General features: G+C 37.5%; 1 protein-coding gene across 1 annotated transcript in view; it reads right to left on the reverse strand.

Moving 5' to 3' along the window:
* SYT10 (synaptotagmin 10) overlaps nt 1-18,230 on the reverse strand; it is a 68,405-nt gene that overhangs the window by 11,798 nt on the left and 38,377 nt on the right. The window contains exon 4 of the mRNA XM_050750082.1: nt 2,385-2,505. Within this exon, the coding sequence (XP_050606039.1) occupies nt 2,385-2,505 (121 nt within the window). The remainder of the gene's footprint in view (nt 1-2,384; nt 2,506-18,230) is intronic.

Genomic DNA, 18,230 nt, shown 5'->3' on the forward strand with positions numbered 1-18,230 from the left:
GCAATTAGAGAGCAAAAAATATACTCGGAATTTCCTTCAAGTACTGGAAAAGGACCTAAAATTAAAAATATCATTTGCTTAATAAGGAACTTCGATTGAAAAAAATGATCCTTACAAGTGATTTATTGCACACACAGCAGGAAATGATAAAAAAAGGGATATTTGGTTTAAAGATGGCCACACAGGAAGAAGTCTCCTGAGAGGACATTGTCTACATCATGCCAATTACAGGTGAAAAATTTAGTTGGGCTACATTTTTATAGGCCAAAGGGAGCAGATAATTGTTAACAAGTTCTGCTACAGCTGACTTGATATCTCTCCTATTACCCTTACCATCTTAAATTGTAAAACTGCTATAGTATTATAGAAAACTATATGATGATTATACAAAATTTCCAACAAGCCTTACTTTTGCACCTTCTATTCAAAGCAGGTATGGTTTTGGGAGGTGATATTGACATTGGGTTGAGCACACTAGATAGTTAAACAATCAATGTCTGCTATCTTATTTTTTTTTCATTCTGACCATCCTCTACCTGTAGCTCCAATATTTCTTTTTCCCTATTTCCACAGTAATACATTTTATTTCCATAGAATAAACCAAAATGATGACAATATTAATTTATTTGAGCATGTGAATGCTTCTTAAACTCTTGAAATATGTATCTGTATATTTCCAAAGCATTCCCATCAAGAAGCAAGGTATTCGTGGCTGGAAATGGGGTATATAGAGGAAAACAAGATAACAGGGTAATGTTAATCTCTGTTTCCTATTTATTTTTAAATTTTTAAATAACAGGAAGTACATCCTAAGGAGAAGCTCATTTCTGTGATACAGCTTTGTGTTTGAGCCCACAGGCCTAGGCCTTCTAATGAACAATGGGAATGAGAGGCATGGATTACCCTTTGTAACTCCCATCACGTCTCCGACTGCATTTCTCTGCTTGTGACAAGGATAATTTACTGGCTCTTTAGTGGATTCACAAGCCTGTTGTGAGGATTAATGAGGAGGTGCTCTCAAAGCAAGCGTTTCTCTGATGAAAAGTTTCATATAAGTAAAATGTAATCTTGCACTTAATTATAACTTTGATGTTGTTTTCTTGTCTCAAAATTTGATCTCTTTTCATATACGGTAAAAAAGAGTAGAATAAACAATTTGCAGAGTACACTGTTTATCTTAAATTCTTCAACATTTACTGACCCAAGACTTTTTCACCAAAATTAATGTAGAATTTACTTGTTGTTCTACTTTCACATGCACACTATGTATTGCAAATTTTAAAAAATGAACATCATGACATAGTTCAAAAATCCATGATAGATATACAATAAGTAGTCTCTCTCCCATTTGTCTTCATCCCTCTTCATCCCTTAGTTTTTGTATATCACTTCAGTATTTTTAATACAGATATTAGCAATATGAATATATATATTCCAAATTTCCCCATTCCTACACAGAAGGGTGCATAATATTCATGTTAATTTTTTACCTCTTTTTAAAAATCCACTTGTACATCCTGGAGCTATTTCCACACTAGAACTTATAGTTCCCTGATGTTTTTTGTGATGCAAATTTAGATTTTGTTGTTGTTCTGCAAAACCACAAATTATAGATCTTCCCCAAATGTCATCCTTTATTTCCACCACTATTTCTTATTTCTGTTTAATACAACAAATGCCTACCAGTCTCCCTACTCTTCGCTTATCATTTTTCTTCCACAGAGTTGTGTCAGTGCTTATGTATTAAATTCTAAATAATTACCCAGAACTGCAGTGAATTAAATAAAGGGATGAAGAAACACGATGTGTCTTTATCTTTTTATCAGAGTTAGCACAAGAGGCATTTCCTTCAAGAATTTCTTTCAGAATCTTCAAGAAGCATTGATTTATTGTATTATTTATTTCAGACACTAGAGATGCACACATTTTTAGTTAGGTGGCAAAAATGCAAATGCAAATGATGGTCGTGGAACATGGTTATTTCTCTGCAGATCAGGTGAGGGGAATAAGTTCAGACTAAAATATATCTTCACATGACCTCACTCACCACTTAAAGCCTAAGAATCTTCCTTTATAAACAACTGACTAGCTGAAAGTAGGGGAGTAGATGGTAAATTACGTATTTTTGAGACAGTACTAAATTGGTAGAGGAAGAAATAGAAACCAGAACCCAAATTCACATCTATTTGATAACATCTTTTAAAAATTTCATATTGATAATGTAAATAAAAGAGATGAATTGGAACATTTAAATTTGTAATCTTGTTTTTTCTTTTGTAGTACCCCATTATAGACAAATAATTCAACAGTCATGTATCATTTTAGATACATGAAATATTTTATTTGGGATTGTGCTCTTGGTCCTATGGCCATTGTGTACATACCTGATGAGCCAGTAATATCCATCGCCTTCAGATTTCTGCACTTAATGACTGTCAATGTCATACGCCCTGCTGTCGGCAAGTAACAAAGGGAAAACATGATTTCACCCAGGTCTACGCTTTCCTAGAAAGGCAATCGGAATGTTAGCAATTTCAAACACTGAAGGGTGAAAACAAAAAATAATGAAAGATGTTGAATACAAAATCACTTTAGTAGAATACTGGAGTGTCATTTTAAATTGTTTTATTGAGGATAATACAGATAACATTGCAAGAAAGTTATTCTGAATGCAGTAAGCAAAATGATTGTATCCCAGCTGCTTATTTGCTATCTCCACTTGTATTTACAACAAGAATCTCAAACTTAACATAGTCAAAACCAGACTACTGATTCCACCCGTGCCCCATCATCTTCCAAAACTGATTCTCCTGTTAGCATTTCCACAATCAACAAATGGCATCACGATTCACCCAAAGGCTGAAGCCGAAAACCCAGTAGTGACTATCATTCTTTTATCCTCACCCCTATGAGCAACCTATGGGTAAGTCCTATCTACACTATCTACAAAATATATCCCAAATCAGTGACTTTCTTTTCGGCTCTATTACTGCCATTCAAGCCACCATCACTGCTTGCCAGGATTACTTCACTAGCCTCGAAAACGAACCTCTCATTCCAGAAGTTAATCTTCACACAGCAAAGTGAACATTTATGAAATGCAAATCTCTTGCTTAAAACTCTCTAAGGGATCACAACTGTAGTGGAATAAAATCCAAACTCCTTACTTCGGCATATAAGTGGAATAACTTCAAGTCCTGGTGTGCCTGGGACATTCCTGGTTCATACCTATTATTATGGGGGTAATTATTAAGAACATCCCCATCCACATTTGTTTTTTGAGACAGAGTCTCGCTCTGTTGCCCAGGCTGAAGTGCAGTGGTATGACGAGTGATTCTCCTGTCTCAGCCACCTGAGTAGCTGGGATTACAGGCATGTGACACCACGCCTGGCTAGTTTTTGTATTTTTAGTTTCGACTGTTGGCCAGTCTGCTCTCAAACTCTTGACCTCAAGTGATGTGCCCACCTCAACCTCCCAATCTGTCCACACTTAAATATGTCTTTGTGTGGCTAATACATTAGAACGTCACACATAAGGTTTATGTCTTCCGGGCCCTACCTTTCTCTCTAATATTTTCTCATTCCTCTCCCCTCCAAGGTCTGATGCAGACACAAAAGTCTTTCTGTGTGTGTGTGTGTGTATGTGTGTGTGTTACTCAAACAAATGAAGTTTGTTCCTGCTTTGGGGCCTCTGTTTGTTTTTTTCCCTTTGACTAGCACTTCTTTCTCTTAAATCTTTATATGGCTGACTTCTTACCATGCAGAACTCAATTCAAACAGCATTTCTGTACTTGGGCCTTCCCCCATCATTCATTCTGACACTGCACACCCTTCATATCCTATACTCACCCCACTCCCAGACCCTTCACATACTTTTGGTAGTACTTATTGTCTGATATCATCTTTTAAATTCTTTTTTGTTTCCCTGACTCTCACATATAACACCCAGGACAGCAGGGTTCTTGGCTGTCTTACTTTCTACAACGTACTGAAGAGTATGGTGCATAGCTGGTACATACTAGTACATATTTTTTGAAGAACTGAATATATTATTTAATTAATCTGGATAAAACTTGACCTGTTTTGTTTCATTTTTATAAAGCAGAACGGTCCACAGTACCCTGATGTCGATTTATACGTGGTCTTTTACTGTATAGATGGTGGACAAATGAAAATGAATGTGACAATGGACAATTTAGGATGCCCCTTAAAGAGCGGTTTACAGGATTCAATGAAATCATGCCTGGTAAGAAATTCGTGGCAGGTTTACTTTTGAGGGAAATGACTTGCTGATTATGCACCCAGGTCCACAGAGCTGGGGTCTTAAACTTTTTTCATGATACACTATTAACATCTATTGGGCTTACTCATATAGCTTAGGTTCTGATTTACATGATTCTCATTTCTTTATTCATGGTCTAGAAGTTGGAGAGACCAGTAATTCAGAGAAATAACTTTAATTAAATTTGTGTTTGACCCCCAGTTTTCTACTTTCTAAAAGTGAGATCCTGGGAAATTCAATTAAGTTGTTAATCTCCAAAATTTCATTTGCAAATTGAGAAAAACACCCACTTCACAAGGGTTGTAAGCATTAAAGGAGATAATGTAAATAAAGCATAAGGCATTTTAGACAGTGTTTGGCATGTGATAAGGAATGATGTTTTCTTTACTACTGTATTGCTAGCACATAGAGCAGTGTCTTACATATATCAGGAGTTCAGTAAGTACCGGATAAATGAAAAGCTTAATAATGGAAGTGATTATTATTTTGCAAGAATATTAGCAAACAAAAACTAATTTGAAAGAAAGGTATATCCAACTGGATATCCTTTGGGCTAGTGGATTGCTGTAGACCAAAAATCCCATAGAAAAGCATTGAGGAAAAACAGGAAGAGCACAACCTCCTGCTGAAGAAGGAACATCCTCCTCCTTCTAACCTTTTTTTTTTTTTTTTTTTTTTTTTGAGACAGGGGCTCTCACTCTGTCGCCCAGGCTGGAGGGCAGTAGTGCAACCATGGCTCATGGCAGCCTCAACCTCTCCAGCTCAGGGGATCCTCCCACCATAGCCTAGCTGGGATTACAGGCATGTGCCACCAAGCCCGGCTAATTTTGGTATTTTTTTATAGAGACAGAGTTTTCCCATGTTGGCCAGGCTGGTCTTGAACTCCTGGGCTCAAACGATCCACCTGCCTTGGCTTCCCAAAGTATCGGGGTTATAGGGGTGAGTTACAGCACCCAGCCACCATCTAACAATTTTTGAGCATTATTTGCCAGGTGCAGTGGTAGGTGCTGCAGACACCAAGATGGACATGGCATGGTTCGGCCCTTGGAGGTCTCAGTTGAGAAGGAAGTGAGTAGGCTTTAAAGGGCCAAGAAAATATGTCTGAATGCCATTTTTATCTGTTGATTCTCTCCTTGTTTCTCTTTCTGCTTCTTCGTCCAAGTGTTTCTTCAGGCTCACTCTAAGGGCTTAAATTTTCCGCCTGACAGCCATTCCCCTTTCCCTCATTGGGTATGTCTCTTTTCAGTTACTATAAATAAGTGTAGGCATATTTTGTTGCCAGCTGGTCAAATAAACGATCTCTTAATGAATGTAGATCATGACACCAAGTTCTACTGAGAAACATGGTGGGGGTGGTAATGGAGAAGCCAGAAACAAAAAAATAGGAGACATATCTCAGGCACGAAATGCTTAGATTCCAATAGGATACAAACCACATGAAGAGAGGGGAAAAAAAGCACACAATGTAATCTATAGGAATTAACAAATAAAACATATTTCACATATCTGACTTATATGGTTTTACTTTTGCATGTTAAACCATCTATGAATGGGATTTTTTTTCTCCTCTAGATACATTACATGCTATTAGCTGGAACAAAGAAAGTTCACTATGTTTAGTTGCATCTTTTAAAGATCTTTTATATGGATTCAGTTGCAAGTTAATTTTGACCATCTGTTATTAACAGGTATTTGATAAACATGGAGAAGTTTGAGGATTGGCCAAAACACTAACCCAAATAAATTTAAAGCACAGATCATCATTAAGGGGCATCTTCCAGCAGTTCTTTAGTACAAGGTGGTTGGCTTTACGCCTATAGCACTAGGAAGAACTCCACTTAAATATTAAACTCGGCTGGCACGGTGGCTCATGCCTATAATCCCAACACTTTGGGAGGCTGAGGTGGGCTGATCACTTGAGGTCAGGAGTTTGAGAGCAGCCTGGCCAAAATGGTGAAACTCTGTCTCTAGTAAAAATACAAAAACACTAGCTAGGTATGTTGGTGCACAACTGTAGTTCCAGCTACTCAGGAAGCTGAGGCAGGAGAATCGCTTGAACCCGGGAGGTGGAGGTTGCAGTGAGCCGAGATTGGGCCACTGCACTTCAGCCTGGGCAACAGAGTGAGACTCCATCTCGAAAAAAAAAAAAAAATCAGTTAGAGACCAGTCTGGCCAATATGGTGAAACCCTGTCCCTACTAAAAATACAAAAATTAGCTGGGTGTGGTGGCTCATGTCTGTGATCCCAGCTACTCAAGAGGCTGAGGCAGTAGAATTGCTTGAACCTAGGAGGCAGAGGTTGCTGTGAGTCGAGATCATGCCCCTGCACTCCAGGCTGGGGAATAGAGCAAGACTCCATCCAAAAAAAAAAATTCAAACTCCGTGTAGTCAGGAGTTTTTAGAAAATTGAAATGAATTGGGTGGTAAAAATTAACATAAGGGATGCATACATAATAACTACACAAAAATTTAAGTCTTCATTAAACTAATTTTTTATTTCAAGAAGTGTGAATGTGAAAGAACAAACTGCCAACATATTGCAAAGGACAGAGTACTCTCTAAGGTAAATATCAATATTCTTAAGCTTTCAAAATCTGGAAGTGATCTAAAAGATTGCCATGAGAAAATGAAATTAATGAAGGTAAGTGGCTGCATGACCTTAAAAGGGCCCTATAACATATGTAACGCAGAACTCTAGAATTTGGTAACTGCTCTGAGCTACTATGTGAGCTAATTCTCACTACCCTCCACTAAGTCTGTGCCCTTATTGATAGTTCAACTCCAACGAACAGGTAGAGTCTTAAGGGCTGCCTCTTCTGTCTGCCACATACCACTGTGGTTTAAAAGGTCATTCTCATCCCCAACAATCCAAGCACTTTAGTGACCAGTCAAGAACCAAGAAACAAATTGAAGGGTCTCTAAACATACAGCATAAATATAAGGAAATTATACAATAAAGTTATTTATATAAGGAGTTTATATCACTTTTTTCAACACCCATTTGCTATTATTTTAGACAAAATTATAGCAAGAATGTTTACTTGCTATATCAATCTACTGCAGGTCCAATCTCACACATGCAATGTGGAGATGGGGAAATTAACAGCAGTAGGTCTAGTGCAGACAGCAAGAAAAAATAGCTACAAAGACACAAAACTGCTAAAAAAAAAAAAAGCAGATATTCTAAAAAGAATAGCAAATTGGAATCATTTTGTATTGGGGTATTAAACAATAATAATGCCTCAGCAACTTGAACTCAACATTTTATTACAGACTTGAACAGTAATTAATATTTAAAGTAATGACCTTGAGTCATCAAGGTAAGGAAATATATCCTATATGTTCTGTTCAAGAAAATAGAGATATGTACACTATTTTTCAGGATTATTTTTATCCAAAATGCTTAAAATGTTTAAAGTGGTATTATATTTCAGCTCAAAATGAGTAAGGCTTTGAGTTTCTGAAAATTGTGTGTAGTCTCATTTTTCTACAATTTTATATAAACATGAGTTTTCCATATCAACCTCTGAAAAATTCTTGTATTTTGGGGCAAATAACCATTTGAAAGCCTATTACAAAGTCTAGGATGCAGTGTTCCATAAAATTTATTTCGGGTAAGAAGATTTTTATTCCATTCTCATACACATTAATTTATCTGGCTGAACAATCACAATAATAATCTTCAGAGTTCCTACTTGGAAAAGGGGCATATGAAAAAAGGGTAACACTGAAGCTGGTTTAGAGGTTATAAATTTGATTTCTTCATGCTGGCTCCACCAAAATGGAGTTGGGTAGATAAAGACCATTTTTTGATGCTTTGCTAGTCAACCTCACAGACCGAGTCACAGTTATACAGTGTTTTCCATGTAGTCTTTTTCCAAAATAAAAATAAAAGTCACTGGAAAGACAAATTGACATGCAAATATTTGCATTGCACATCCTATTACAGGACTAATAGTAAAATCAAGCTGTAGCAATGGAGTGTAAGAGATGGAGAGAAGGGAGATTAAAGGCTCCATAACTAGAAGGTCTATGAACCAAGAGAAGTATTCCTGGAGGGCAATAATGATTAGGTTGGGCTTGAAGAATTAACCAGATGGGATTTCACAGGGTAATGAGGAATAATGTTGTATGTGAGTACTATGATAATACTCAGAAATAAAAATGGTCAGTATGCATTGAGAAATACGGAGTTTGGAAACATGTTGGAGGAGGGTTAAACTTGATGTAGTTGTTTGATGTCTTCTGTGGGCAATAGGGATACCAAGGTGTTGGTGACATGAAAGTGCGGGAGCTTGGCAGAGTGGAAAGGGCGTAGGTTCCTGGGTCAAAAAAACGAGTTAAAAATAGCAAATCTTCCATGTTCTATTCCCAAGTACATGGCAAAAATACTTGACTTCTCTGAGCTTGAGTTTAATTACAAACAAAATGGAGACAATAATAAGTAACTTGCAAGGTAGATATCAAACATGTAAAGTGCCTGGTGTAAACAGGTACTCAAAAACAATAATGATGTTAAAGAAAATAATATTTGAAAAAAATTTTCTTTATCTTGAGTAGGCTAGATTAGAATGAAAAAAGACATGAGAGAGAGAGAGAGAGGTCATTGAAGTAAAGTTGGCGTGGGAAGATGTTGGCTGAGGAAAAGTTTGAATTCAGTGATATATTAGGAAGTTAGAATCATTAACATGTATTAAAAAAACTAAACAAACAATTGGTTGCTATGGTGATAGCAGTCATCACATCAACTTAGCATCTTAAACACAGCCTGTTGTCCACATTTCCTTGGTGGTAAGAAAACAGATGGTTTTCTTCACACTGTTAAAAGTGAGATGTAGAACTAGATCAAATGAGCTTCTTCATCAAGTTACTAGTCCTTCATTCACCTGCCCACAAAATAAGCTACAACAAAATACAGACCCAGAGTGGATCTATTGGATTCAAACTACTGCAAAATATATTTCTCCCTGACCTACACTTCTCATTCACCTGAGAAAATCATGGAATTTAACCTTGAACAATCTACTTAACCTCACTTGACCTCAGTTTCCTTGGTATAACATGAGGTGCTCAAAGAGATGAGCTAATTTATTTTCCAGCTCTAAAATTCTGTAATTTTAAGCACTGGTGAAAAATGAGAACTAAATAACACATATAGTTTAGGCATGTTCGAGAATGTCTGGACAAGCCCTTTCAGGTCCTGTTTGTTATAGTCTGGGTGGAGCCTCCTTGAAAAGACCACAAACAATCATTTGGTGTGAATAGATAAATTTAAAGGTCAAGAACAAGTAGTCATAAAAATGGCTATCATTTAAACTTCCAGATAATATGCTAGAGGAGGAAGGATCCAATCCTCAAGGCTGAGAGTGTCAGGCTTGATCTAGTTGGGGATTCATGAGGAAAGGCCATACAGGATAATAAACGTGCGATGTCATTTATATTATCTTCTGGCTCCACTAAAATTCTCAAGAGGATTATCTGATGATGTGTGCTGAACACACAGAGCATACAATATAAAGTCCAAACTATTTGATATGACACATGTGGCCCCTACTAATATGGTCTCTACATTTTTTTTCTGCCTTCATCTTACAAATTTTTTGTTATGCTCCCACAACCCAAAACCTCTGCCCTCCATATATATAAAATAAGTAACTTGCAAGGTAGATATCAAACATGTAAAGTGCCTGGTGTAAACATATATATATGTATGTATATATGTATGTGTATACACACACACACAATGTCTGGTCAATCTCTAAACTTTCATTCGTTCATTAGCACGGTCATGTTTACTGAGTGCATAAATAATGCCAGGCACTCTTCTAGTCATTGAAGAAACACTGATGACGAAGACACAATTTTTCTCCTCCTAGGGCTTATATGTGATTTCGGACAAGTTGCTTAACCTTGAAGAACACCGTACAATTAATTAGGGGACAAGCTTTAATGGTAACATAGTTCTGCATAATTTTAAATTACTTTTTTTTTTTTTTTTTGAGACAGAGTCTCCCTCTGTTGCCCAGGGTGGAGTGCGGTGGCAAGAGCTTGGCTCACTGCAACTTCTGCCTCCTGGGTTCAAGCAATTCTCCCACCTCAGCCTCCTGAGTAGCTGGGATTACAGGCACATGCCACCACACCCAGGAAATTTTTGTATTTTTGGTAGAGATGGGGTTTTGCCATGTTGGCCAGACTGGTTTTGAACTCCTGACTTCAGGTGATCTGCCCACCTTGGGCCTCCTAAACTGCTAGGATTACAGGCATGAGCCACCACCCGGCTGCTTATTTTTTAATTTAATTTAATTTAATATAATTTAATTTAATTTATCTTGTGTTGTAAATGTTTTCTAGAGAGATGCTTGGATTTTAATTATGGGAACAGTGATGAAAGATATTTGATTCTTTCCACGACGATCGAGGAGGGCATTAGAGGTGGGTAACAATCTAAATGTTGAAAAATGAGTAAAGGCAAAGGGAATTAAAAACAGAGGGGTCAGCTTATAAGAAGGCTGTGAGGGGAGGCTTACAGTGCTCAGTGATGACCAGAAGGCCAAACAGAAAGCATTGGCTCTGGCAATGCCAGACTATGATTCGAATGGCAACACAGTGGCCTTATTCGAAATGGCCTCTCCTCAGGAGCACATAATCAAATCACCTCTGCAGTCAGGACGAGATCCATTTTTATGGCTAATAACAATTACGTGGAGGGGTTGCGGTTATATTTAAAAGGGATAATACACAAAGATAGCATACGTCAGACTACAGTTTGCAGCCTGACACACAGTACGTGCCAGAAAACATACGGCTTTTCTTTTTTGCTCAAAACCATGTTTCTGAGGTCAGTGATTAGCATAAGGTGAATGTTCATTCAAAAGCTTACTAAATGAGTAAATAAATAATAAGGTGTCAGGCCAGGTCATGATTTCCGTTAGTTGCAGGAGAGGCATCTACTGCTTGAAGGAGTGAAAGTCATCGGCAACTAGACAACAAGTGACAAAGACACTTTTTACGGGTGTTGTGGTTTGTGTGAATGAAATTGCCTACAATTGTGCAAGTGCTTGCCCACACAGGATGACCTTGAGAATACAATAAACCAGTCATAATAGTTTTGAGCCATTTAAAGATACATGCAAGGTTTGGGGAGCTACAGTTAGAGGATACTTATCTATGAGCTTTATTGGACCTTATTTCTCTATAGAGCTCTCTAGTCTTGCGTGACATGGGATTATGTTTGCTGTAATTCTATAGCACACTAAAATTTCAGAATCAAATGCATCCCTAAGGTCTGTAAATTGCTCTTTTTCCTTACATATCTGGTAATTTCTCCCAACCAGCCAGCACATGCAGCCTAGTGACTAAAGATGGCAAATGGGAGGGAGGAAGAAGCAATTTGATGGAGTACAATTAGGAAATGTAATTAACCTTGTAACCCTTTTCCAGTTTCTAGCCCACTTTCTCTTTTTCTTTCAAAGAACCACAATTTTTGCACAACAAGCCCTCCCTGCCTTTCCTCTTCCTCCCAGTGATTCTGATTCAATCAGGTTTCATTGTGTTCCATAGAGGTCAGGGAAGAAACAGGAAAAGGAGGCTTCTATCACAAAACCTAGTGAGATTCCTGGATTTTTACATCATATTTTCATTATTCACTCTTTTCTGCCTTCTCTACTTGAAGATAAAGAAAATGCTCACCAGGTGCCTTTTAGCAGGACTTCCTTGTATTTCTGCATGAAAGAAGCAATGAATTTTATACTAAGCACATAATCTTAAGCATTGTGCTTGGCCACGGCACTAAATTCAGTTGAAGCATAGCTGAGGTCAGGGCAGGAACGGGGCAGAGAACATGGCTGTGTTAGAGACAGTATAATTACAAAACCCCCCTGGACATTAAGCGATTAACAGCAACCACCCAGAGCTACTATTGCCAGCACACTGTTTAAGAGTGCCTATGTCACTGCTCAATGGGAGATCCATTTTCAGTTCCCTTCCAAATGGGAAACAACTACTAGTTTGGTGCAAAAATAATTGTGGTTTCTGCCATTAAAGAAAATCGCAAAAACTGCAATTACTTTTGCACCAACCTCATATATGCCAGAATGGCTTAGCTTTTGTCCTATCCAACACAACCACGGACTGTAGCTATCGGGAGCCACAAAGTGACAGAGCTGAGGCCTTAAAACAATCCTTCCTTGATTTAACTAATCAAGTCTCAAAATTAGCTGTGTAATGAAGACAGTGAAGTAGGAGGGAATAGCCCCACATAGATACTGAGACAAGAGCAACTTGAGACACAAAAAGAGGATACAAATTTCATAACAACTCTTCCCTTCATCATACTGGATAAGAGATAATCATAAGCTTATTGGTGCAAAAAAACAGAGACTTATTCTCAAACTTCCATCATCATTTAAACAAGGGCATGAAAACCTGTGCAATAAACTATATACAACTCTCCTTAGAGTGTTTGATGCTTTTAAATATATTTACAAAATTGTTAATTAAAGGAGTCCCTGTAAGTATTGCTGTATATAGACACCTAGACTGGATGAACTTGACTTCACTATTTTAGAGAATTGATTGACATTGTTCCACTTCTGGCTCTCAAAGTTTATTCTCCACATAATAGCCAGAGATTGTATTGATTCCAAGGGAGTCTACGGCTCACTTCTCAATAAAAGACATCAATGGCCTCAAACGTAACTCAGAATAAAACCCAAAGCTCTTTCCATGGCCTGAAGACTCTAGATGACCTGACGCTCGGCTATCTCTCTGATTTCATCTCCCATCACACCCATCTGAGAGTTCTTATCTGAGCACTCTATCTAGGGTGACCTCCACTCCACTACCACTGCTTACTTCCTACCCTGCCTCATGTTTCATATAGTACATGCCTTCATTCATGTGCATATTGTATATTTGCTTCATTATTATCTGTCTTCTTTTCTAGAATGTTGGCCTTCTAGAAAAGGAACACTTTATGTCCTGAGATGCTGGGAAGAGTGTCTGGTAAACAGGAGAACTAAACAAAAGTTTGCTGGGTTGATGGGGGTAAGATCCTTGCTCCTCTCTATATAAACAGATGCAGTCTACTTGTTATGATAACATTGTGTTTGGGCACAATTTTCTGTGTCCAGTTATCTACATTTTTCTGTAGACTGGTATTTGATAGGGGCCAGCTTCCTTTTACTTACCATAGGATGTGAGACGATAGATATTGAAAAATCTAAAAGCACTGTAAAAGCATGAATAAAATGGGTATCCAGTCAGTAAGGTCTCTGGTTTACTGAATTAAATGTGCAGGACTTAATGCAATATATTTCATGGCATAGTCTTGAATACTATTGTCACATTTTGTTCTATTTTTAAGATTTAGGAAAAGAGTTAAGGCATCAGTATCTCTCATTCATTTTTTCAAAATATGAGGGTAATACATTTAAGAAATCTAAATACTATGGCAAGAACTTTAGGACGTAGAAGTAGCTGGGATATTAGCAGTTGAGTGGATAACAAGGTGTTTTCTTTGTGTGTGGCATGGTAGCATGTCAGGGATAACTGACAATTAGAAACTTTAAATTTTACAAATATTTTACATTTATCATCTAATTTTACTTTCAAAATATTCCTGTTGGGTTGATATTATTATAAATCTCTTTTGGTGGATGAAGAAACAATTTCAGAAATGTTCAGCAACTTATTCTAAGTGATACAGCTAAAGGTAACCATCCCAGGATTCTAATAAAAGTATACTCATTAGCATTTTAACTCCTGTACTTTCCTGCTTCACTCTGTGGCTTTACCTAATAGAAATGGTGCCTACAATTTTAGTGGCCAGAAAAATAAAATTGTTTTTGTGGTCTTAGATTTCAAAGTCAGCAGATAAAGTACCAAAAATTTTTTTAGAAATTAGAAAATCAGATACTTAATTTATAGCAAACTCCTTACTGCACTCTGTTATAGAGAAGGAGAAGAATTATTCTGAACATTTACATTTAAAAAGCATCTGCATATTCTTGTCACTATATAAGAGTGTGTTAATAACTAATAATTATACCGGTTAAATGCAAAGGAGAAATAGAACAACTTTAAACAGTATCTTTGGAACCACACTAAATTCCTAGAACTTATAACAGGCCCAGCTATGCTGCTGGAGCATTAGGGAGCTAAATATCTTCTCTTTATTTCCTACAACCTTCAAGCATTAACATATACCAGGACACAGCTGATAGAATAATAACCCAAATATGAATTTTTTTGTTAATTCCATCTAAGAGAGAAAAATTACCTGGATATTTTCTGAAATAATATTGACTCCAATTGATTTTTAAAACAAGGCAAAGAGAAGCATTGCTTAGTTCTCTATGCATATCAATCACAGTTTTACAAGACAGATTTGACAGGATTACAAGTTTTAAAGGCCTTATGCATACGTTTTTGCCACAAATATTATGTTACAAATTTCTGTAATTCAAACTATATTAGTTTTAGCGATTCCAATTCTGTAAGCCAATAGTTGAACTTCCGTGTTTCACAAAAAAATTCATTTCTTTTCCTTTCTCTTTAGTACATTTCAAGTATGGTAAAACTCTAATATCATTCAGGGTGAACAACTGAACTAGGAATGAAAGATGTAAAACCTAGTTCTGGCTCTTCTACTAATCAGCTTTGTGAATTTAAATTATTTTCTTAACATCCTTGGGCTTCAGTTTTCTAAACTATAAAAAGAAAGGATTAAACGTGGACTCTCTACCAATTCTAAAATAATGATTATGTGATCTAAACATAAGACTCTCAAAATCCTGCCCAGAATATGCCCATGAACTTTTAAGGTAGTATGAAAAGACTTCTGACCGATTACAAATCTTACGTACTTTACTCTGAGCGCAAGATCTCAGGTCATTATTTAAGATATTGATCTTATTTATATACAATTATATAATTTGGGTATTTGATTATTCAACCTGAAAGCAATGAATTGGAGCAGTAAGGAATGCAGGAAGCGTGCAAACTTAAAATAGAGATGAGATATTTTAAATATAAGAGAGCATTGGACAGAAATGAAAATCTGCTTTTTAAATTTATATAGTTAATGGTCACAAAGATCACGACTGTTAATAAAAGGATAATTTACATTCAGAATACTCTAATTAAAAAGCAGAAACATCTGTGGCATTTTATAAGTATTTATATTTTAAATTTCTAAGATAAACTGGGAACATAAAAATATGTTTTGGAACCTATGAAATTAACATAGAGAGCTATTTTTCCAGGCTATTGTATATCTGTGTCTGAAATCTTAATTTTAAGAGGCATAAATTCTTACTTTTTCAATTGCAATGAAATGTGGAATTCCACTTTTTTTTTTTTTTGAGATGGAGTCTCGCTCTGTTGCCAAGCTGGAGTGTAGTGGTGTGATCTTGGCTCACTGCAACCTCTGCCTCCTGGGTTCACGCAATTCTCCTGCCTCAGCCTCCCAAATAGTTGGGAGTAGTAGAGAAGAGGTTTCACCATGTTGGCCAGGATGGTCTCAAACTCTTGACCTCGGGATCCACCTGCCTCGGCCTCCCAAAGTGCTGGGACTACAGGCGTGAACCACTGCACTAGGCCCAGAATTCCACATTTAAGGAGATCCTTTGAAGTTCTTTAGTGTTTTAGGAATGATCTAAAACACTCTAAGAGTAGAGTGTTTTAGCAATGATCATGGCTCTTTCTTACTTTCTGTGGTTGAAGCCTTGTCTTATCATCAGCCTTTACAGGACTAATTTGATTTCTCCTAAGGTAACGAGCATGTAGACGAACAGTCAGATACACAGCATGGTTCAGAAAGGTTATAGGAAATTAACCTGTTTGTAATTAGGAAACATTTTCTTTCTTTAGAGTATCAGTGAGAGATCCGGTGGGAAACAGATGGCACACACAAATCAGAGTAATTCCAGAGGGCTTCATGAAGGGCTATTCACAGACATGTGAGCTGGGAGGAGGAACCACAAGAGACAGCTACCCTGGAGTGGTAACAGCAGAAGTTGTCTTGACCACTAGCACTTAAAGAGCAAGTGGGGACAGTTACCTGGATTCAGAAAGAAAGTAGTCAGAAGAAAAGCCTGCTTTGAGAAAAACCATACCCTCAGATGAAGGGCAGAGACAGCCTGAGGTTTTCTTGCAGGGGAAGAGAGCAATGGACAGAAATGTATTTCCCAAGGTCATTCTTCCGCCTTCATATTTCTTGCCAGAAGGCAGAGACTCTTGCCTCAGGACAGAAAGTCTGAACCAAACCAATCAGCCTTTTGAGGCACCAAACAGGGTGGAGAACAGCAGACACTGAACCTAAAGACACACCTAGGAGATATCCAGCATCTTCAGCTTCTGAGGTTTTATAAGATGCAGACTGGTGAAGGAACAAAGAGAGAACAAAGTGCCTAATGGAAAGGGAAGAGAGCCCTCTTCCCTTGGGAAGAAGCCCAAGGAGCCCTCTTCCTTGGGAGAAGTCTGACTCTCAGAATATGAATCTGAATTGAAAATGAAAAGATGAGTGAGGCTTCCCAGGCAGAAACAGCGACAATGGACATTTCAGGCAGAGGTATCAGTCAGTAAGAAAGCTTGCGGGCCTGGAAACATATTGCTTTGAGTGAGGTGAAACTGATGCAGAGAAGTCACATAGGAGAGTGGTGGAAATGAGTAGAGAAAATTAGAACTATCTGCCAGTTCATAAAGAATAGGTAGAGTCAGAAATCGGAAGGGATAGGAAGGATAGGCAGTGGAATATGCTGCTCAGGAGGGTGATACCTGGAGTGGAAGTGGAGAGAAATTAAGATGCCAAAATACTCAATGAATGTGTGAAAAATAATTGAAATACTGTCTCCAGGTAGGAGATGAGGTCCAGGCCAGATGGCATTATGAGTATATACATCAAACCAAACACTGCATGTTCTCACTCATAGGTGGGAACTGAACAATGAGATCACTTGGACTCGGGAAGGGGAACATCACACACCGGGGCCTATCATGGGGAGGGGGGAGGGGGAGGGGAGGGATTGCACTGGGAGTTATACCTGATGTAAATGACGAGTTGATGGGTGCTGACGAGTTGATGGGTGCAGCACAGCAACATGGCACAAGTATACATATGTAACAAACCTGCACATTATGCACATGTACCCTAGAACTTAAAGCATAATAATAATAATAAATAAATAAATAAAAAAGAAAAGAAAAAAAAAAGCAGCAAAAGTGTCTACTCACTGAATCACAGCACACAGTAACTAAAAAGATGTAAAGGAGCTCTAACTCAAAACTTTCCAACTTGAATAGAAAAATATAAGACCTAAAATTATCCCTCATGATATTACTATAAGTTTTAGTATCAAGGTCTTTACTCCTATTTAATATGATGCTACCTAAACAATAACCAAAAACCCACCATAAAATACATCCTATGTCATATATGGAACATTTACAAATATCCGACGGTGCTAATCACTTATGTTACTTAGTCCTAACAACCAACTATGGTTAGCCTTCTCATAATTCCCATTTTACAGATACTATAATTAACACTTAAAGAGATTTAGTAACTTGGTCAAGCCATACACAGGTAAGTGACACAGCAGGAATATAAAGCAATGTGGGTTTGTTACAGAGACTTCAATGCTTCATTAAGCACTTAAGAGGCTACATTGCCTCTTAACTCCAGACACAGAGAAAGGGATAGTCCCAAGGATATAGTGGGGAAGCTTGATGGGAGTTATAATATTTACCAGTACAACCATGTAGGAATTTAAATGGGAAATTATACAGATATGATGAATTTAGGCAAAAACCGTCCTCTTGTTTTTCAAACAACCCCAAATATTATGACTAAAATATGATTGGGAGCTATTCCTTAGGTGGCTGCTTGATACTCATTTTTGAATGACACCCTTCCAATGTGTCTAAATATCATACAGTGCTTACCCAGC

The sequence above is a fragment of the Macaca thibetana genome, chromosome 11 (genome assembly GCF_024542745.1).
Source record: "Macaca thibetana thibetana isolate TM-01 chromosome 11, ASM2454274v1, whole genome shotgun sequence".
NCBI classification, from domain to species: domain Eukaryota; kingdom Metazoa; phylum Chordata; class Mammalia; order Primates; family Cercopithecidae; genus Macaca; species Macaca thibetana.